The 22535-nt window shown below is 44.5% G+C and overlaps 1 protein-coding gene across 3 annotated transcripts in view; it reads right to left on the bottom strand.

Moving 5' to 3' along the window:
* Nucleotides 1–6063: 6063 nt before the first annotated feature.
* Nucleotides 6064–22535, bottom strand: part of VANGL2 (VANGL planar cell polarity protein 2) — a 77336-nt gene continuing 60864 nt past the window's right edge. For all 3 annotated transcript variants that reach the window (XM_083167276.1, XM_083167275.1, XM_083167277.1), the window contains 7 exons: nt 21457–21732; nt 21147–21270; nt 18315–18919; nt 16429–16565; nt 11063–11198; nt 9010–9241; nt 6064–7876 (listed from right to left, as the gene is read on the bottom strand). In XM_083167276.1, the coding sequence (XP_083023402.1) occupies nt 7616–7876; nt 9010–9241; nt 11063–11198; nt 16429–16565; nt 18315–18919; nt 21147–21270; nt 21457–21527 (1566 nt within the window). In that variant the 5' untranslated portion in view covers nt 21528–21732 and the 3' untranslated portion in view covers nt 6064–7615. The remainder of the gene's footprint in view (nt 7877–9009; nt 9242–11062; nt 11199–16428; nt 16566–18314; nt 18920–21146; nt 21271–21456; nt 21733–22535) is intronic.

The following is a 22535-nucleotide window of genomic DNA, read 5'->3' on the forward strand; positions in this document are numbered from 1 at the left end:
GTGGGCAGACATGGGCTGGAGCTCCTGGGGGAGGGGACAGAACAAATGCTGCTGCTGTACCTACCAGAAGATTACATGCGGATGGCTATCAGGAAGGCAGTGTGCTCAACACTATACAGAAGTGCCGCACTGCGGACTCCAGGAGCCCTAGAGCGCTCTACATAATTTACACAGGGGTAGATGTATGAAGCAGTGATAAGGGAGGAGAAGTGATAAAGTGCCTGGTACTTTATCATCGGCCAATCGACCCACCCCCTCCTCCCCTCAGCAGGGTGTCCGCTGGTCAAATGCAAAACGTGCCATTTTAGCACCACCCACCGCCGTGCAATGCCTTTAAAATACCATTGCACGGCGGTGGGCGGGGCGAAAATGGCACAAGTGCTCTGGCCACGCCCATAAACAAGTCGCCACGCGTGTGGCTCTGCCCCCCCCCCTCTTCACTCCCCGCAGCACCGCCCCCCCTAAACTGGCTGCCCTCTCCCAGAAAGTAGGTAAGTATGGTTTATTATAGTGATAGGTGGTGGCTGTACTGAAGTACGACTAGACACTAAGCCTGGTGTAATGTCATCTCTATAAGAATTGTGGTGACTGCTGTGTAAGGTCAACCACACTCGCAGTGCGCTCACGCTCAGTATCAGCCGCAGTGGCTTTCACAGGATCTCCTCTCGTACATTAGTGACTGGCACACTCTTAGTACAGACATGAAACCACAGCACAGGCAGCAGCATCACAGCGTACGAGGAACAGGGACAGAGGAAGTTGCTCCACAGCATATGAGGCACAGGGGACGGAGCAGTGCCACAGCATAAGTGGCACAGGGTGTGAGCAGCACCACAGCGTACGTGGCACATAGCGTGAGCAGCACCACAGCCTATAAGCCACAGGGGAGGGCAGCACATTAGTATGTGGCACGGGGGGGGGGGAGAGAAAAGCAGCACAGCGTACAAGATACAGGGGGGGGGGGGGGGGGGAGAGCTACGCTACAATGTATGAGGTACAATGGGGAGCAGGGCCACCAACCACCTATAAAAGGTACAATGGGGAGCAGGGCCGCCAACCACAAATAAAAGGTACAATGGGGAGCAGGGCCGCCAACCACCTATAAAAGGTACAATGGGGAGCAGGGCCGCCAACCACCTATAAAAAGGTACAATGGGGAGCAGGGCCACCAACCACCTATAAAAGGTACAATGGGGAGCAGGGCCACCAACCACCTATAAAAAGGTATAATGGGGAGCAGGGCCGCCAACCACCTATAAAAAGGTACAATGGGGAGCAGGGCCGCCAATCACCTATAAAAGCACAATGGGGAGCAGGGCCGCCAATCACCTATAAAAGCACAATGGGGAGCAGGGCCGCCAATCACCTATAAAAGCACAATGGGGAGCAGGGCCGCCAATCACCTATAAAAGCACAATGGGGAGCAGGGCCGCCAACCACCTATAAAAGGTACAATGGGGAGCAGGGCCGCCAACCACCTATAAAAGGTACAATGGGGAGCAGGGCCGCCAACCACCAATAAAAGGTACAATGGGGAGCAGGGCCACCAACCACCAATAAAAGGTACAATGGGGAGCAGGGCCGCCGGCCGCCAACCGCCAATAAAAGGTACAATGGGGAGCAGGGCCGCCAACCACCTATAAAAAGGTACAATGGGGAGCAGGGTCACCAACCACCTATAAAAAGGTACAATGGGAAGCAGGGCCACCAACCACCTATAAAAAGGTATAATGGGGAGCAGGGCCACCAACCACCTATAAAAGGTACAATGGGGAGCAGGGCCACCAACCACCAATAAAAGGTACAATGGGAAGCAGGGGAGCAGTCCAAAAAAGAATGTTAGAAGCGTTGCGGCCGATTATATGATTATCCATAATAATGAGAGTTAATAATAATAATAAATAATATATTTCTTACATTTTCCTCTCTGTCTTACGACAGGAAATAAATTGTTTTAAAGGGGTATTATGCATAAAGTGTGGCAAATATAGACTTTGGGACTACTTTTGAAAATGCTCCCAAAACAGATTTAAATTTTTTTTTGAAAAAAATAAAAATCAAGCAGAAAAATTTCAATTTCTCTTTTTATTTATTTTTTTACAAAAAAAGTGTACAGATTTTTTATTCTACACTTAAGAAAAAAATTCCGTACTGCTTCAATCCACTGCAAACTAATAAAAAAAAAATCTATATATTAAAAAAACCCTAAAAACCTTTCCGATTTACATTATTCTACAGTCATGCATATTAACCCTTTGAGTGCCAAGGGGATTTGTCAAAATAGGTGTGAAAATTGCCAAGCGGACCTTTTTATTCATCATAATGACCTGTAATGTTACCTTATTATAGGAAATATAAACGTTTCTTTTTTACATTTTTTATTTTAATTTATATAACAAATGTGAGCGACGCTGGGGCATTTTTAGCAGAAATTTTACACATCTCTCACAGAGCTATTGGCACTCAAAAGGTTAAACCGGCCCTGGGGAAAAATGGTTAAAAAAAAAAAAAAAAATTACTTAGTAAATTATTAACCAAACAGTACATGGGGGGCTATATTTGTATATGAATAACGATGATTTTACAGTTTAGAAGAGGAATATGAACGTGATATGGACAGTGAGGCGAAAGGAACCATGTCAGTGAAAGAAGGAAAAAACAGGAATAAAAAAGGCACCTAAATGGTATTATTAGATAACAAAAAATGTATAGCACCTTGTACAGGGAGGTCAGCTGATTGTACAGTTTATGCTTAGTTTTGCCGTACAGACTGGCGTAGCAGGAACTTGTATCCCTACATAAGCAAGCAGCGTCATGCCACACCTGTACAACTACTGATTGAGATCCTAATACACACTTTTAGGACAGCAGCACATGGTTTGAAAGACCTTTAACCCCTTCCCGACGAGGCCTTTTTTGTTAACTTTTTTTTTTTTTTTCCTCGCGTTCAAATAAGCGTAACTTTTTTAATTTTCCGGCTATATAGACACATGAGGGCTTTTTTTTTGCGGGACAAGTTGTACTTTTTAATGGTACCATTTACTATACCGTATAATATTCTGGGGAATCAGGAAATAATTCAATGTGGGGTAAAAAAAAAAAAAATGCCATTCCACAATTTTGCGCTGGTTACGGTTTTTTTGGAGTTCATAGTTCGTTTAAAATGATGGGTTATCTTTATTCTAAGGGTCGTTACGATTCCGGTGATACCAAACTTATATAGTTTTGGTTACGTTTTACCACTAAAAAAAAAAATAGAAAATTTTACGGTTTTTCGAATTTGCGTCGCCATGTTCTGCGGCTTATAACTTTTTTATTTTTCCATCTACGGACCTGGGTGAGGGCTCATTTTTTGCGGGCTGAAGTGTACTTTTTAATTAATACCATTATGGGATATGTGCGACTTTCTGATCTCTTTTAGTTACATTTTTTTGGGTAGGCGATGCGACCAAAAAACGTAGTTTTGGCGTTGGGAATTATTTTCCGTTTACGCCTTTAACCGTGCGGGATAACTAATGTTATATTTTAATAGATCGGACTTTTAGGAACGCGGCGATACCAAATATGTTTATTTTTTTTATTTTTTATTTATTTTTATTTGTGAAATGGGGAAAGGGGGGTGATTTGAACTTTTAATATTTATTTATTTATTTTTTTTTTTTTTTTACTTTTACTACAAGGCCCCCTAGTGTACTTGACCACTAGGGGGCGCGATCGCCTGTACTAGGTTCAGCCATAGAGCTCTATGGCTGAACATAGTGATTTTCAGCACTTCCTATTACATCCTGCCTCAGGCAGGATGTAATAGGAATGCTGACATGGCCAGCACAGGGGTCTACATTAGACCCCTGGCTACCATGGCAACCGATCGGCACCCTCCGATCTCGCCGCGGGGGGCCCCGATCGGCGCCGGAGGGGGGCGCCCCCCCTCCGATCAGCTATTTAAGCACTGCGGGCGCTTTGCCCGCGGTGCTTAAAGGGTTAAACGGCCACGATCGGCGAACTCGCCGCTCGTGGCCGTGAGAGCAGGTACCTGGCTGTAATATACAGCCATTACCTGCTCTCTTTCAAGCCAGCTCACTCCGTGAGCTGGCTTGATTCCCCCGCAACCGGCATAGGACGTACATTTACGTCATATGTCGGGAAGGGGTTAATACCATTTACAAGAAATGTTAAGGATTTAAATAAAAGGTTAATTATCTGTATAGATTGGACAACTATTTACCTTTGTGAGAGTCTAGGGGGTATATTTGATAAAGGCCAATTTTGAGCAATTTTAAACGCAATATTAAATATATATGTGTTGGCCTTTCAGGACATTTACTAACCAGGTGATTTTTTTTTTTTTATTCATTTTTACTAACACTAATGTTTTTTCTATCGATCAAGATTGCTTTTAAAAATAGATCAAAATCCACCTTCATATAACCCTTGAACTGGAATGGGACTTCTGATTTAGGAACTAAATTATAAATTAAAAGGTACAATTTGGAGCAGGGCCGCCAACCACCTATAAAAGGTACAATGGGGAGCAGGGCCGCCAACCACCTATAAAAGGTACAATGGGGAGCAGGGCCGCCAATTACCTATAAAAGGTACAATGGGGAGCAGGGCCGCCAACCACCTATAAAAGGTACAATGGGGAGCAGGGTCACCAACCACCAATAAAAGGTACAATGGGGAGCAGGGCCGCCAACCACCTATAAAAAGGTACAATGGGGAGCAGGGCCGCCAACCACCTATAAAAGGTACAATGGGGAGCAGGGCCGCCAACCACCTATAAAAAGGTACAATGGGGAGCAGGGCCGCCAACCACCTATAAAAAGGTACAATGGGGAGCAGGGCCACCAACCACCTATAAAAAGGTACAATGGGGAGCAGGGCCACCAACCACCTATAAAAGGTACAATGGGGAGCAGGGCCACCAACCACCTATAAAAGGTACAATGGGGAGCAGGGCCGCCAACCACCTATAAAAGGTACAATGGGGAGCAGGGCCGCCAACCACCTATAAAAGGTACAATGGGGAGCAGGGCCGCCAACCACAAATAAAAGGTACAATGGGGACCAGGGCCGCCAACCACCTATAAATAGGCACAGATAGTGATACTTTTTGTTTATACCTTCTCTCACAACCGTCACACTAAGACACTTTCAAACACCAAAAACAGGAGGGACCCCCCCTTTTTTTCGTGTTTGAAGGTGTCGGTTGTGAGAGAAGGTAAAAACAAAAAGTATCACCATCTGTGCCTACCGGTTTAGCACAATTTTGTTTTGGACTCAAACTCTATCCTCCCTCATTGCCCGGCAGATAGAATTTTTTAAATTTGCTTTATTGATTTTACTTTGTATATGTAAATAAAATCCCCCTTTTCTTATGCAAACACAAGGAGTGGATTACCGGGCAAAAGATACCTTTTGAGGTGTGTGTCCACGAGACCCACCGTGAGTACGGGTACGCACCCGCTTTGCCACCCCAAAAGATACCTTTATAAGTGTCAAGCACTTCATTTATGTGTAAGCCAGGTATGCCTTCTTCCCTGCACATCACGAATGCTTAACCATCACCCGTTCTATATGGGAAAGATAAGATATACTAAAATACAAATTTTATTCTAGGTCTCCACCATATGAATACAACATATACGGAAGGTGACAGAAAGACGTCTGAGCGCGAATAAGATCAGTATTAACAAGACTTTCAGGAACATTCAGCGCCTTCATTTTCTTAACCACACCTCCTCGTCCTGTATTTCCAACAGGGTCAATTGGGATTGACCCAAGGTTTTGAAAGTAAGGCAGCAAAATCCCAGGAGCGCCCCACTATTCTCACAAAAATTTCACACACCATGGCAAACTCATTTCGGCATATTGTGTACCCCGACAGTAAATTACATGATACATTTTTTTTTTTTACATATTGTAGATGATTATTAGTTTTGTGTTCGTGGTGGATGGTACAAAAAAACTTAATAAATTCAATAGTCATTTGCAGAATACCAGCATCATCCAACATTCTTACCCTTCAGCCAATAAATGTACTCATTTTCCAACAACTAAAGGTAGTGTAAAAACAACTTTATTTTTTTTTTCTTTGAGTCCTTCAGTAGTGGGAGGGTAGAAATGTCAGTCTTTCTTTTTATTCTAAAAAGTGAGAGGTCACCAAAAAAAATAAAAATAATAATAATAATAATAATGGATGACTGGGCGGAAGTGGATAAATAAAAAAATTAAAATATATTTCTGTGAAAACTGCACATCCCACCGCATCTCCTCTTGTAGATAGTCATAAAGAGAAAATGCAAGTTAGTATTCAATGCAAAATAAACAAACAAACCCAAAAAGTGTTGAATAAGAAGAGTGTTGACTGTTCTATTGCAAATAAAAAAAAATGTAATTTGTTATTTCATATTTCACACTCACCTAATGCAAGGTAGTTAAATTAGTGTATCAACGCCACACCTAAAATTATTATGCCAACATCAATGGCCAGCCAAAATGGTGGGTCGGTGTGTATAGGTTAAACTGTAAACGTGGTCAGTAGTGCATTTTTACGGTTGTACAGTATGTAGAGATGTATTATTGGAATGTAACAGTCAAATTTCCTGATTGACATCACTGTAAAAGAAAAATCCACAACAAAACAAAAACGGAAAAAATTTTTTTTTTTTTTTTACAAAAAGATAAAAAAGAAGACCCGATGGAGGAGAGGTATATGACATATTTTACAGATGAATATAGGCTCCTAAGTTGATATTCTGCCTAGAGATGTATTGTAGTACATTTAAGGATTTGACATTTGCAATTTGTACAAATTAGGAAATATATTTGTAAAAAGTAATAAAAAAAAAAAAAAAAAAAAAAGACAGCGCCACAATTTTAGTGGTTTTTCAAAACAGAATTGTCCGGACATACAAAACCATTGAGGTCTACGAGGAAACCTTGCCCACATCAGGATAAGCCAAGTTCGTTTGTAACAGTGTCTGGAATAAGGATAAGCCACATTGTCTAGTGTCGGAGTCGCTTCTCTCGGCTTTAAAAAGTTTGCTTATGGTTCACAATTTAAAAGGTGGTCCTTACAAGGACAGCACCAGGAGAAGTTAGAAAAAAAATCAGCATCGACCGATAGCCCTTTAAATTTTGGCACCAAACATTTGTATCCATTTATGGCCTTGGCTGGTGACTATGGTCAAAAGGAGAACCTGAGGCACTCAAGCCCAATGCATGGTCCATGTTTGAAGTCTAATCCGATGCAAACAGTGGTGGATCTCAATTATTGCCGAGCTGGAGATGAGAAATTAGCCAGGTTCTGGGCCAAAGACAACACATGGTTCTGATAAGAAAGTCGAGCACCCTGGTAGCTGGAAGTACGGTGTCTAGTTCCCTTTGCAAAATGGAAGTCATACCAGGATTCCACTTCGATCAAAAACAATATCTGAATGACGAACAACATGGTGTAACAGAAGTTCTGGTTTGGTGTAGACCCAGGAAGGCATGTTGAGGTTTTCATAAAAAGTCAATAGAGACAGAGAAAAAGCCACGAAGTAAGGAAAGCGGCACCAACGTGCAAGTCTTCCCTTTTTATCCCTTACACCTGTATGAGGGTCCCGAGGTTTCAAACTGAGGTCTCCGACTGAAGCCTCATAACAAATTTATGTGATTTGGGGTCCACAAATTCCTCAGACAGCTTAAAGAAGGGGATCTTTTTGGTGCTGACCACCAAACTGAAGTCTTGGCGCTTTAGGACAAAGACGACCCCATCTTTCAATCCATTGGTTACGGGTTCCTCACTGACCAATGTCCACTGTTTGGCTAGCCAGCGGTCTTTGTGATACTGTATGGTTGGCCCCGGGCCCAAATACCGCTCAAGAAAAGCCTGTTGGAGAAAAAAAATAGGTAACATAAAATTGGTTAAAATTAAGGTTTTCATTCCAACTAAAAAAATGAATAAAATTAGAAAAATGTAGGGGATCCATGGCTTGTCAACCATTGCGGGGCTACCCAGCATGCAAAGCCTGCTGGGTTTTGTAGTTCTAAAGTAATTGTAGGGTTACGGGATGCAGAGCAGTTAATCCACAGGTTCCCAGTGGAAAGAAAAACATGGTTATGACAACACCACAATAAGCAGTCTACTGAAACACAAGCTAAGTGTTTACGTTCTTTCCAACAGCGACTTAAAAAGGTCTCCGATCTTTTCACGCTTTTTCATTAAAGGCTTTAAGGTGTTTCCCACACATCTGCTCCGCACATGACAAAAGACTCCACAGAGAGCTCACAATTAAATATAGATGAAAGGCATACATATTTCATGAAATGCAAGTGCAAGGTACAGTAAAGTCTCGACGTGTGAAACCTAAGGGATGGAAGTCTTTTGGCTCGGACTGCAGTACACACTAGCAACCAGTAGGTAGACAGCTAAATGAAGGGGAGTAAACCCCAAGCAGTACAACAGAGAGTCACATCGGGAATAAACCGGTTCCAATCCCTATAGTGCAGAGAATCAGATTTTCTGCCGTTTTGTTCAATGCCACAATATTTCTGCTATATGCAAAGAACAATACACAAAACAATTACAATTAGGCAGTCCCACCTACAAATTGGTTTAAATCAGGCATGTCCAACGTTGGCCCTCCAGATGTTGTGAAACTACACATCCCAGCATGCTTTGCCACAGTTTTGCTATTAGAGAATGTTAAAACTATTGCAAAGAATGCTGGGATGTGTAGTTTGAAAACATCTGGAGGGCCAACGTTGGACATGCCTGGTTTAAATGGAAGAGCTAGGCCATGTCAGCTAGTGGTCATACGTGGGTACTGCAGCTCCCCACTGGTTCTATAGAAGCCTAAGTGGTTTGGGGGGACTCCAGCCGGGCTACTGTATAAAACAGAGGCTATGGTGAAAGCTACAGAAGATGCCCAAGGCAATGGCTCGCAGATCTTGGGTAATCGGTACAGCTACAGTAGGACATTATTGGACGAATAAAAGGCTGTTGTCTGGTAAACCACCGACCTTTGGTGTCATGTCATGAGTGATGCAGAACTCGAGGTGTTGAAGGATGCTCTCCATGGTGTGGTATGGCTGCTGTTTGGTGGTGCGCAGGTACTTCTGCATGGCTCGGGCCATGGAGGCGAAGATGGCCTGAGCCGCCTCCCTGGGGTCCATGATCTCACGTGGGTTCTTCTGGTCCTCCTCTTGTAACCGCTTTATGTGAGTGAAGGCCTCTTCTACAGCGACCACCAACCTAGGAGGAGAACATTGGCCATGTTACAGCACCCACCAGGAGAACTCTAGGACAATGCATTTCACAATAATAAACAGTACACCAAAAAGTACGGTGTCAAATAAAAAAAATTGGTACTTGTTTCCTAGCATGGCGCCCAAGATTTCCATCTTATGTCATCGCATGCCATATAGCCGAATACGATGCATGCGATGCGATTTTTAATTGTATAAGCACCCTAATGAGTGCTTACAGTGTTAAATGAACCCCCACTATCAACGCGAACCCGAAGTGTGGCGAGCCCGCGAGGGGCGGCGGTACGCGTCCTCCGACCTTTTCATACCTCCACTATCCACGTCGGCGTGAAGTCGATTTTAGATAGTGTGGAGAGCGCAGCGAGCCACCGAGCCCGAAGCGTGGCGAGCCCCGCGTATTACTTTACATGTATTCCGCGTCCGCTCACCACGCTTCGGGCTCGCAACACTATCTATACACAACTCTACGCTGACGTGGATAGTGGGGGTATGAAAAGGTCGGAGGACGCGTACCGCTGCGCTCGCCATGCTTCGGGTTTACGTTGATAGTGGGGGGCATTAAACATTGTAAGGACCCATCAGCGTGGTTGTACAATAAAAAAATCGTATACCATCGCATTGTATGGCATACGATGCCATACAATTTTTTATTGTACAACATCGCGTCGCATCTCATCCCATCGCATAACATATTTAGTCTTATGGTATACGATGCGATGGGCGCCATGCTAGGAAACAAGTACCAAAAATGTAAATCCTGTGAAGTGCATGGGAATATATTGGCGCTCTATAGGTAAATGTTATAAATAAGCCTTCAATGTAAATAGCGCCACGTCTGGTCTCCTATAGATGAGCAACGTTGTCTCCTATACTGCCGATTGCCACCGCCTCTCATCCGACATTGGGTGACAAACATTAAAAACAATTAAAGTTTGTTTTTGTTAATGCCATTGGCGCACATGTACAAAGCCATCTAGCGGATGATTTTCCTAAACAAGTGAAAAGGTCGGTATTTCGCCAGCAAAAATAGCACAGTCGCCTATTCAATGCAGCTGTTACCGACAGCATTGACGGCAGATTCTGACATAACAGATTCAACTTAAAAAATAATAAGTCGGATCTGTTTTGTCGAAAACGGCAGCGGATTGTTGAATTTTCAACAATCTGCGGCAGATTTTACCAATCCCCAGACTTATCGATTCTCAGCAGCCGGAACATTGAATTCTGGCTGTCGCGTTACAATAGAGCGGACTGAAAATAATATTTCGTAGACAACATTTCAATTGTTATAGTTATCTTGAACAGCAAGAACAACATTAGTCTGTGCATAAGGCAGATGATGACAGTGAGAGCTACAGGCCAGCACAGGTTCTAGATTCAGCGCCAATCCCACATTGGCTGCAGACTATTCTGACTTACGAGGAGTGCTTGGAGCCTTCGGCAGTTGGCAATCAGGGCCCAAGAAACATTTTGCGGTGGGAATTGCAGAACCCCTAACAGATGTGTAGCTGCAGCGTACATGGTGCAATAGTAAGTTGCGGGCACCAGCTCGGGTGGGTAATGGTGAGGATCATGCTGATTGGTGGAAGACCGCAACGCTCAGCCAGGCAGTGCTGCGCGGTCAGTGCCGGCACAGCAGCTGTAATTGGGAGACCCGGCACAACACCCGCCTTGTACAGGATCAAAACTGACCACAAGGCAACTCACAGATTCATAATAGAAAAAGTTAATAACGTTTTTATTTTTTAATAACGAATGTGGATCTAGAGCTCAGGTCCAATCTGTTGTATAACTGCAAATAAAGTACCTGGCCTTCCGTTTGCGTACTCTCCGCTCATGCTCCGCCTCCTCGTAGTAATACTCGTTGTGGCTGTTGTCTCTCCTTCTGGCCGCTGCCGCGATCACTGCCCGCGACTGCCCAGTCGAGTTGTTAGTTGTGTTTTCTACATAAAAAAAAAAAATATGTTAAAATTTATGGGATTTCCTTAGTTCCTAGTGATCCAAATTGGTGGACATTGGCCCAACCTGCCAAGAAAAACACTTCCACTGTCCCAGTGATGGAAGATTCAGCGGGCTGTAAGGTTCCAAGGTGAGCGCCAATGGGTTATCACAGGTGGTAATTACTCTATGGATAAGGTTCTCCAGCCCGGATAACGTACGTACCACCAGCCCCGGAACCTCGCCACCCAATGACTCGCCCAAATAACAGCCAAGAGCTCAAAGAGGGGAAGCGGTCTAGTCTAGTAAACGGTTTCCTAATACCAGGGGTGGGCAACATAAACCAATCCAGCTTTTATGGAACTACACATCCCAGCATGCCTCTGCAGTTTTGGAAAGAATGCCAAAATGGTGCTGGTGTGTGTAGTTCCACAGCAGCTGGGATTCCACAAGTCGCTTACTCATGCTTCATATCAAGGCTGGGGCAGGGAAATCTGCCTAGATGTCTGGTTACGAGCATCAGTCACTAAGCATTTGCACAGTAATTATGGCGGTGCACCTCTGTACTCAAGAAACAGGCGCGGTACACTAGTGACATCATTCCAAATGATTTTATACCACCACACGTCAGACACCCCATACATATATTATTTTATATATAAATCAGACTGAATATTTGATCATTAAAAAAGACAGACGTTTGCTACCCAACATGGGGTTAACCTTGGTTTTAACCAGCGAATGCATGCTTTGAATGTATAGATATAACCAAGTCGTGCCCAGTAAGGGTTTCTCTAGTGATACGGAGAAAGAAGATCAAGCGGAGGGAGCGCGGAGTCCACCCAAGGGTTAATAGGACTGCAGTTACAAAAGCCAGCCTGAAGCACAGAGGTATCTTTCAAGTCGGCAGAGAATCCTAATGAGGCTTCCCGCCATACATGTGACAGGCGGGCTTTGAAGTTACAGAGATTCATGGTTTAATATTCAACTCACAGAGCCCTAAAGGGGCAAAGATTTCAGGAGGTGGATGTCAGCAGCTACCACAATAAAAGGGTCCCCCTCTCCGCACCCTGCCCCCTACAAAGACTAGCAATGTCTCCCATGCAGGCGGAACTAGAGGAGCAGGGAACCATGGCTAGTATAGGAACGCAGACCCCTTACTGCACATATCCGCATGGTCCCCAACGATCGCGCTGCAAATGTCATTGTTTGCTTAGAGATCGCTTCATTGAATTATTGCAGATTCAAACTGAAATTAAAAATATAAAAAGGCGCAAATCGCTCATATGTCGAACACATGCCAATATAGTAGCAAGGCTCCAATTTTTGCAGATGGACAAAACCATGCTGGTGGGGCAGATGTAATGGGTTCAGAGAGTTAGATTTGGGTGCGGTGTGTTGCCAACAGGGCCTTAAGCATCACATCCGCAATGTAGTATATCCTGCCGTTCCCGCATCCATCATTTGTACTTACATATGCTATTAGTAATCCAAAGGACAGTTCTCCTGAGAAGCAGTCACTGCACTTCTGTGTTTCGGCCCTGGGAGTCCCTCTGTGTATGCACAGGGGGCCCGAGGCAGCCAGAGGGTACTGCAGAAAGCAGCCCACAGGCTTCTACAGGCAAATACCAACCCACCACATTGCAGACCAAGAGTAATGGGCTTAGTACATTTGTAAAAGGAGACCGTAGTTTCTGGGGTTTAGGACAATTTCTCTGTAGTACATCCCACCCAAAATTTGACGTCAAATAGCGAATCTCTCTTTCCACCCCACCGGCACTCACGTTTCTAACCTCAGGTTACCAAGCTCAAGTTCCCTACAACGTGTCTCTACCCGACTGCTGCCGTCCCCTCCTCTCAAGGAACCATCCACTGACCCGACTGGTCCTTTCCCTCATCCACCCCATTACATGGCTTCCCTTTGCATCTAAACTTCTAGATTGACTTCTGAACGACCTCTTGACCGCATTTTCTTTCCTCCGACCTGTTTTAGTCTGGTTCTCTAGCCTGACCCTTATTATCCCATCTCACGTACATGCCTGGCACCCCCTTCTGCCATTTCTACATGTAGGCACATACTATGCCATCGTAAAATTAATATACCTATATCAGAAAACAAACAAAAGTGGTCAGGAATTGCGCTTAGAGTAGGCCTTTCGACCAGCTGCAACTCTGGAACGACTCTCCTGTTAGTGAGAGACACAGATAGAATACAAGAAAGGGGGGGTTGTCCAGAGTGCGCTCCAGTAGTACCACCTAGCCAGTAAGGGTATAGAGTCCCAAATTTGTGTGATCCTGCCGTCACTTATATCCAAACGGAGTGTTCGTAAACTTCAAAATAACACCGAAGACTTCGAATTTAAAAGGTAGTTCTTTATTAGAAGCCCAACGCGTTTCGTCTACACGACTTCATCAGGGGCAAAGGCTAAAAGTGGTACAGAGAAAGGGAATGTTGGCAAACATTCAACACAATATGGAATCTAGATCATTAATTTTACATGATTTGTACATACCATGGCCTGGTATGGCCAGAAATCCAGACAGAAGTAAACAAATGGAAGTATCCCTTTACATATACAGTTAAAATCTGCAATAATGTAATTAAATATCGAATTAATAAATGATTAAAAATAATTTAATATGTAAAAAATAATTTAAAAATAATTTAAGCAAGCAATAGAAGATGAAACTGAAAGAACACATACCGGTATTGGTAGGTATGGGAACTAAGCGCCAAAAGGTATAAATCTCCAAAAATAGCTCCTTGAGAGGAGATATAGAACCTATTTTAGGATCATATTATATTTGCTTTTATCTGGCTGGCTGTGAGAGAGGAAGACATTCCCTCCAGTCTTACACCTTGGATTCCACCCCTTTGGTATGTACCTCTAGACTCCGAGAGCTCATGTATAAACTGGGTTGTCTCCCCCTTTGTTTGGACTAACCCACTAATATTTACTATCTGTAGGTTCTATATCTCCTCTCAAGGAGCTATTTTTGGAGATTTATACCTTTTGGCGCTTAGTTCCCATACCTACCAATACCGGTATGTGTTCTTTCAGTTTCATCTTCTATTGCTTGCTCCTCTATGTTTTTTTCCCCCTTGTTTAAATTATGTTTAAATTATTTTTAAATTATTTTTTACATATTAAATTATTTTTAATCATTTATTAATTCGATATTTAATTACATTATTGCAGATTTTAACTGTATATGTAAAGGGATACTTCCATTTGTTGACTTCTGTCTGGATTTCTGGCCATACCAGGCCATGGTATGTACAAATCATGTAAAATTAATGATCTAGATTCCATATTGTGTTGAATGTTTGCCAACATTCCCTTTCTCTGTACCACTTTTAGCCTTTGCCCCTGATGAAGTCGTGTAGACGAAACGCGTTGGGCTTCTAATAAAGAACTACCTTTTAAATTCGAAGTCTTCGGTGTTATTTTGAAGTTTACGAACACTCCGTTTGGATATAAGTGACGGCAGGATCACACAAATTTGGGACTCTATACCCTTACTGGCTAGGTGGTACTACTGGAGCGCACTCTGGACAACCCCCCCTTTCTTGTATACCTATATCAGAGCTCATAAATCCCTCTTACATTATTACTATCCTCCATCACCCCCAACGTCGAGATTCTCCCCTAGTCCCCAAGCCACCTATCCTTCCCTTACTTACTCCAAACCTTCCAACACTACTGCCAACCTCAGGAACTCCCTGCCTCACCCAAACAGACTCCGCCCACCTACAGTTGACCCTCAGAACCCATGTTGACACTATATTCTCCCCTAAATCGTAACAACCGTCTCCCGATTACACCCCATGCATTGTCCACCTGCTCAGTCTACCCAGACTAAGCTCATGGACCCCACTACATACGCCTCATATCTGCCCATTATGTTTAATGCTGGATTTTTATTTAAATGAATTTTAAGTATTGGAATCTGCATTTGTTCTTTGCTCCTGGTCATTTTATTTTTACCACAAGTATGGTTACACATTTGGACTATTTGCATTTGTAGGGTGACTTCCCCACCTCTGAGGAATTTGTGGCATCTTACAAACAAACCTTGCCAACAAGGAGGCATTTAAAGGAAGTTTGCTGTACTATATATGGACGTGTGCCCCACCTCTACGCCAACCTACCGCTGGAATAAATTGGGGGAGCAATGTGCGAGAGTCTACAGAGCAGGAACTAAGGAAAAATCATGCTGAGGCCATTTTTCCCAATATGGCACTAGTGTTAACGTTTTGTAGAGGACACAGGGAAAATGGTGCCAGAGGGTGCAATATAAGTAAATTCAATGGGTGCACCCCATTATTCACCAGTGATCTGTTCTGTACAGAAGTTTGGTTTTAGTTACGGGCGGTTCTTGCACGACAGACACTGAGCCCTTGGCGACATTGTGACTTCAGAGTTTCGGCCTCGGGAGTCACCCTTACCATGTGATACCAGGGTATCAGCGCAGCAAGGGATGCTGGGAGGATATGATTGGATCCCTTCTTAGGGAAAAATGCTCAAAGAAGCCCATAGCCACACCCAGGATTGGGAAAGTCAAAGTTTTTAGGGGCATTGCTATTTTAGTACATCCCACCCTCATCAACCAAACCAAAAGGCCCCGTAATCAATGCGTCGTTTTATAAGCATTACATACGTATATCTGGGATGGTTACAAGGCCCCATAGAGGCACTTGTGTCCAGGTTATCAGCCATCAGCAAATCAGAGTAAGACAACAGAAATCCCTGAAACAGAATGCGGTATTCCACACGTATGTTCTAGCTTACATATAAATACACCATGCACACAGTCATTCGCTTATGTAGTAGGCCCTCCAGATGTTGTGAAACTACAAATCCCAGCATGCCTTGCCACAGTTTTGCTATAAAGGAGTGTTAAAACTGTGGCAAGGCATGCTGGGATTCATAGTTTCACAACATCTGGAGGGCCGCCGTTTGAGGACCCATGGTATACAGGGTCCAGCAAGTGGACAAGGCTTGTTTCTTGAGTACACCAAGGCAAATCTAACATAGAGGCTGTTTCCCGATTGCAATGAAAAACACCCTACTAATACTTAGGCTAAGACCATCAGCAATCAATCCCTGGCTGGAAAGGACGTGTCGGAGGAAAAGCAATGGCAACACAGATCATATACATGGGGATTTGGAGGAAACGAGGAGAAGACAGCAAGGAGAAGACCAGGGAGCTCCATGGAGAGCGTCATCTCACCCTCTCCGAGGGAGTAGACCTTGAAGCCAGACATTTTCTTAGACAGGATGGATTTTGGCAGGTTCAGGAGCGCAGGGTTGTAGACAGGGAAATCGTGATAATAATTTTCCAAAATCCATACGGCAACTCGTTGGATACTGTGAGAGGAAAACAGACAGAGGGTAGGGATGTGTGTGCAGACCAAAATCACAGAATATAAAAGGTGTGGGGAATGGGTGGGTAGAGGGAGACACAAGGGTAATACAGTAGGGTCATGGGAACAAAACCAAGGAGACCCAGGACATCACGGACATCCAGCGTGAACAATGGCGGCTACAGAAGGGGAATGCACCCTAGCACACAACTCATGGCTGTGCCTGCATTTAGGGATTATTGGCTCTTCTATACCTTTAACAAACCCGTTCTTCACTCTGATCTCTAGAAAGAAGTAGCCCATGGTGACCAATGACATTCTAGCTAAAGCCGGGTCGGACCCAGGATCATGATCATACTTTCACACTAAGCCCGGGTCGCCCATTACACAGTGGGCAACCTGGATTTAAGCCAGGTTGAACCGGATTATGAGCTGTGGTGCTTTCACACCTCAACCTGGGTCCATATGTCACCAACCCAGCAATAACACTGGTCAGAGGTGCGATGTGAAAGGGGTACAAGATAAATGTGAGTTAGGTTTTATTGGTTGCTATGGGAAACACCTCCAGTGCCATTTTTTTAAGGTTTGAGACATGTCCCCTTCATCCAGAAAGGATGTCCTGATTTCATATGCTGTAGAGCAGCGGCTCCCAAACTTGGTCTTCCAGGAACACCCCCCCCCCCAACAGTACATGTTTTCCAGGTTTCCTCTCAGAAACATAAATGAAGCAACTAGCTCCACCTGTGGATCTTTTAATATGTGTGCACCTATGGTCCTGCTGGGTAACCTGGAAATCGGGAACTGTTGGAGGTTCTTGAGGACTAAATTTGAGAACCGCTGATGTAGACACCCTTGAGTTATGAGAGGTTTTTTTTCGAGGGATTGGGGGGGGGGGGGGGGGGGGGGGTACATTGTTTTCATAAGAGGGGATACAAAAAATCTGTTCTCTCCTCCAGCAAGTACCCAAAAACGTTGACACAACAGAACACGGGGAGAAGGGTCTTCCAATCAAAGGTCAAGCATATACTCCCTAACGAAAGGGTTTACTCTCAATGCTACAGCCTTGCATGTATCCAATGAATACGCATTATAATAAGCCAGATGTTAACAAGTCCTCACTCCCAGAATCCTTTGCTAGCCACTGATCATTAGTTGGAGTGCCCTCTGGCAACATGAAGTCTTAGAGGTTTGACTCGGCCTTTGGGCGTCATCCCTTCACCGAAGACCTTGTTAATCCAGAGAGACATTACAAGGTTAATACTGTCCTACATGTTCTTCCTATTTAATTCACTACTTGTGCAATCTATTAAACTATAATATTATTCTAAATTATTCTAGATTACAGGGCAAGTCGTTTTTCATTGTTCCGGTTCAGCAGCCACCCGTAAAACTCCAGGCTAAACCAGCCTTCATTGTTCCTGGTTAGCTGTCAAGCACGGCTGACCATCTTAATCTTGGAGGTACAATGCAGCTCTCATCTATGTTATGACCGTTCAATGCAAACAATTAGTCACGGAACATAGAGAACAAACAAACATTCTTATTTACCATATGCAAGAAGTGTGCAGAAAACGAAACCAAATCTCGGTCTTAATTAACAATTCCCAATAATTGGCCGTCCCAACCAACATACTACAGCCGTAACTTATTTCTCGTGGTCATGGCCAGTTTTGGTTATTCTCGGGTTACGACAACCTTGTGCGATCTACAGAGTCAGATGTTCCAACCCCACGTTAGAAGGATATGGTCTTACCTTAAATGTCCAATATTGTAGTGCCTGCTTGCCCCATCCGTGGACCTCACCACCTTAATGGTGAACTGAGGTTGGAGTTGCCTCAGTTCTAGCAGAACCACAGCCAAGTAGTGGACGAAGAGTAGGGCATCCACCAGCGAAACGGCGTACTGAACTATTCCCTGGTAGTTCCTCTCCGCCGTCGTTAGTATGCGGACTGCATAAAAAAGCCAATAGGACACCACCAGCAGAAATATGAGCACCATAATCAGAGCCCGAAAAACAAACACTCTAGGGAAGAAAGCTTTGGGTCGACGGAAGAAGAGTGCCCAGCTGCCCACCAGAAGGATGAGGAGTTTGAAGGCCACGGAGATGAAGAGACCCTCGCAAGCTGTTCCACAGGTTTCCAGATCCCACGGTAAAATTTTGGGCAACAGCATAAAGGCGATAGGGGTCAGGAAAGAGATGAGTGCTAAAGCGCCGCCAATAATGACCCCAAAGTGCCGCGAGCAGTCCAGATTGGCACTGTCCTCCATGTCCTTAGTGATACGCGTGATATCATCGTGGGATATGCTGTGCTCAGATGTCCCCGTGACCACTGTGGTGGTTTCACCCCAATTGTCATCCTGCAAATAAGGCACAAAAAGAAAAAAAAAATTAGTATGACAATCAAATAAAGATGCCGGACAAATGCATGAGAGATGCATCAAAGCTGACTCCAGAACGCAATACATCCCGGAAGCTTTTTAGATGGCGTTCTCCAACAGAAGTGCAAATCTTTAGGCTCCAGCAGGTCACATTTCTTACTGCACTTGCTGCATGCAACAGCCTTTCAAATAGGCCTTCAGCAAATGAATGGGGCATGTGATGGTCCCATCCAGAAACATATCCGCTACTATAACCTCTAGTATATGCTGATGTACCCGGTCTCCTTTATATAGCAAATTCTAATTTGTTTCCAGTGACTGATAGTGAGCACAGCATTCTACAATTGATATTTTCCAACCCAAGCGTCAACATGTTATCACTTGACAATGCAAACCTGTTATACAACGCTGAAGCTATTGTGGTGGGAGACAGGATTATTATAGGGAACCGGGCTCCCACCTTCGCTGGCTAGACCAGCTACACCTCTCATGTAACTATCCTACCGCTAGTTAGGGGGGCGGGGGAGAACCTCTTTCTAACCAGCATGTAATATTTCCGGCACACAAACCAGTCACACCACAATGCATGTGCACACCCAGCTGTCAGATTATAGCCATGTGATAGACACCGGGGGAAGGAAACGTTGACGTTTAAACACCAAGTAACGCCGCTTTCTCCGGGGGGAAGTTATATCAAATGTTTAATGCCTTTTGCAAGATTAAATCCGTAATTGAACTGCACAACTGGGGAAAATAAACCTGGCCCTAAAATTAATATCATGATTTACTATATTGCTGTGGAAAGTAACTGTATAATGAATGCTTAAAGACGGCTCGTCGCTGTCTACTGTATGGGAAGGAGATGCAATTATTTAGCTTTTCACCAGCGGGGGGCACTGTACTATAGAAGTATGTAGATGGGGGTGCAGACCGTAGGGTAGAACATAATTAGCTTTACCCCAAATGGTCAACATGCGTAAAGTCGGCATATGTGGTCATTAAATTAACAGTGGTTAGATCGACACGCAATAGGTAAACCACTATTGGCAGACAGGTAAAAGGTTGATTCATGAAAAGGGTCGACACAAACAAAAAAGGTCGACATGAGTTTTGTTAGGATTTTTCATTTTAAGCTGACTTATTCGTATAGAGGGAGAATATGATACGGACACAGCGTGGGAAAGTGGCACACTAACACAGCGCACATGTCGACCTATGTCAACATCAGCACACAAAAAAAAACCGTCAACCTTTTACTTATGTCAAACTGTTGACCTAATGCAAGTTAACCTTTTTCATGTGTTGATCTGCCTGTCGATCAATAGTGGTCGACCTTATACTTGTAATCATAATGATATACACAGGGCAAGGGAACAGGGTCGACACAACAAAAGGTTGACACTGAACGGTCGAAACACAAAAAATGGTTGACATATTTTTCCACTGTGTTTGAGGAAATTTCTACATTTGAGCACACGGACCTAGGGGGCTTCACTGGGCCGGATTCAGGCCACGTTACCGTTCCCAATTGTAGTCCACACTGAATTTTCTTTTTTAAATTGTGATAAACTTACGTCGACCTTTTCCTCTGTCAACCATGACCACCTAATGTACGTTGATCTATAATGGTCGACTTTTTTTTTTAATTCTTATTGTTGTTCCCTTAATAAAGGGAGGCTGCTCCCATAAACGTCGGGTGCACAGAGGTTAACGTCGTTTCCACAGCAAGCGTTCCGCCACTATGCCTCTGTCTCTTCCTGCCCTCAACATGCCCTGGAAACAATGACCTCACCAGCAACCAATCAAAACGCAGCCGACTAGTAACCTGCATACTGGCAGCTGACTACGGATCTGCTTGCACATTCTCCCTGGCAACGGTCCCAAAGGGGAATAAGGGCCGGGGGCAACACCTCATTTACACACCCGACTGCCTGTTAATGTTGCATGCCGGCAGTGACAGCTCCTAGGCTGGAGACTGGAAGCAGATAAATGCTGCAGGAATCAATAAGCTCTCCCGTTAATTACCTCAGCAGACACCCATGGAAAATAATTAGCCACACGGGCTGGTAGACTGAATGTGCCGGTTCCGCTGCACTGCGGAGCATTGCAGAGCACTCCTAAACATAGTATTACTAATCCATTTGGCTTACGTATGCACTTGTAAATGTAATGGGGTATAATAACAATGATAAGCCATATGACTTACCCTTTCTTCTCCTCTTGTGGACTCATTGTCTAATAATGGCTCTCCCGGAGCTTGTATAGTGACCGACTTATCGCCCCGACTGCTGCCGTCCCGGCTTTTAGACCGATGTCGCTCCCTCCGATCTCTGCAAAGAAGGAGACGTAAAACCCAGTGAAGCAGCATAACCAAAACGAGCCATGAGACATTTTGTGGCAAGAGACAAAATGGCTGCCTCTGTGTTACCACATGTACTCGGTGGACAGACAGGCAGAAATTATAAACTCGGTAATATAAAGAATTCCAAACTATTCTGTAGTCATCTGGTTCCCACCTGTGTTTGCGTGAACTCCGGGACTGTCCGGATTTGTAGGAGTACCCAGAATATTGGGACTCGTTGTCCATGTTTTCAGAGAAACGGCCTTTATGGCGATCCACCTTGACGGATTTCTGTTTCCCGTTGCCCGGAACTGCAGCCAACACCGCGGCCGCCTCTTTCAGCACTGGCTTTTTCAGGCCAAAGGGCGCAGCCAGAAAATCGACCTTCACCTTGAGGGACTCTATTTTGATAGGCGGTCTCGTTCCGTCTCATAAGAAAAATAAAGGATACCTAGGAGATTACAGCAGAATGGAGATAGATTAGCACTGTGTGAGCTTGTGATAAAAAAAAAAAAGGTGAAACTAGCAATAATTAAACAGTAAAATTGCATTAACAACAGGAGAAGTGGCACTGTGGCCGAGAGGAGTGGCACAGGGCCGAGAGGAGTGGCTCAGGGCCGAGAGGAGTGGCTCAGTGGCCGAGAGCGGTGGCTCAGTGGCCGAGAGGAGTGGCTCAGTGGCCGAGAGGAGTGGCCGAGAGGAGTGGCTCAGTGGCCGAGAGGAGTGGCTCAGTGGCCGAGAGGAGTGGCTCAGTGGCCGAGAGGAGTGGCTCAGTGGCCGAGAGGAGTGACTCAGTGGCCGAGAGGAGTGGCTCAGTGGCCGAGAGGAGTGGCTCAGTGGCCGAGAGGAGTGGCTCAGTGGCCGAGAGGAGTGGCTCAGTGGCCGAGAGGAGTGGCTCAGTGGCCGAGAGGAGTGGCTCTGTGCATCAACTCCACAGTTACACACAATAAAAATAAAAAAACATACCCACGAGGGCTGGCATGGTTTATTTTGAGAGCATAAATGCCATCAAACGTAATCTAATACACAGTATGTAAATTTGGCATCGTACTACAGTCTCGTGTGACATATCCTGGTGCTAACAAGACAAGAGCCCACCTGCAGTATGAAAGAATGCTCGTTACTGTATTTACTAAGTCGCCTCGGGGCAATTCTCTGTTTAAATTTCAGTGACTCTCAGCAGTTTGTTTATCCTTCACATCTCATGGCCTTTTACCGTGCACTGGACAAAGTAAATAGATGGCGGCCATTTTG

This window comes from Crinia signifera, chromosome 12, assembly GCF_055691185.1.
Source record: "Crinia signifera chromosome 12, ASM5569118v1, whole genome shotgun sequence".
Classification (NCBI taxonomy): Eukaryota; Metazoa; Chordata; class Amphibia; order Anura; family Myobatrachidae; genus Crinia; species Crinia signifera.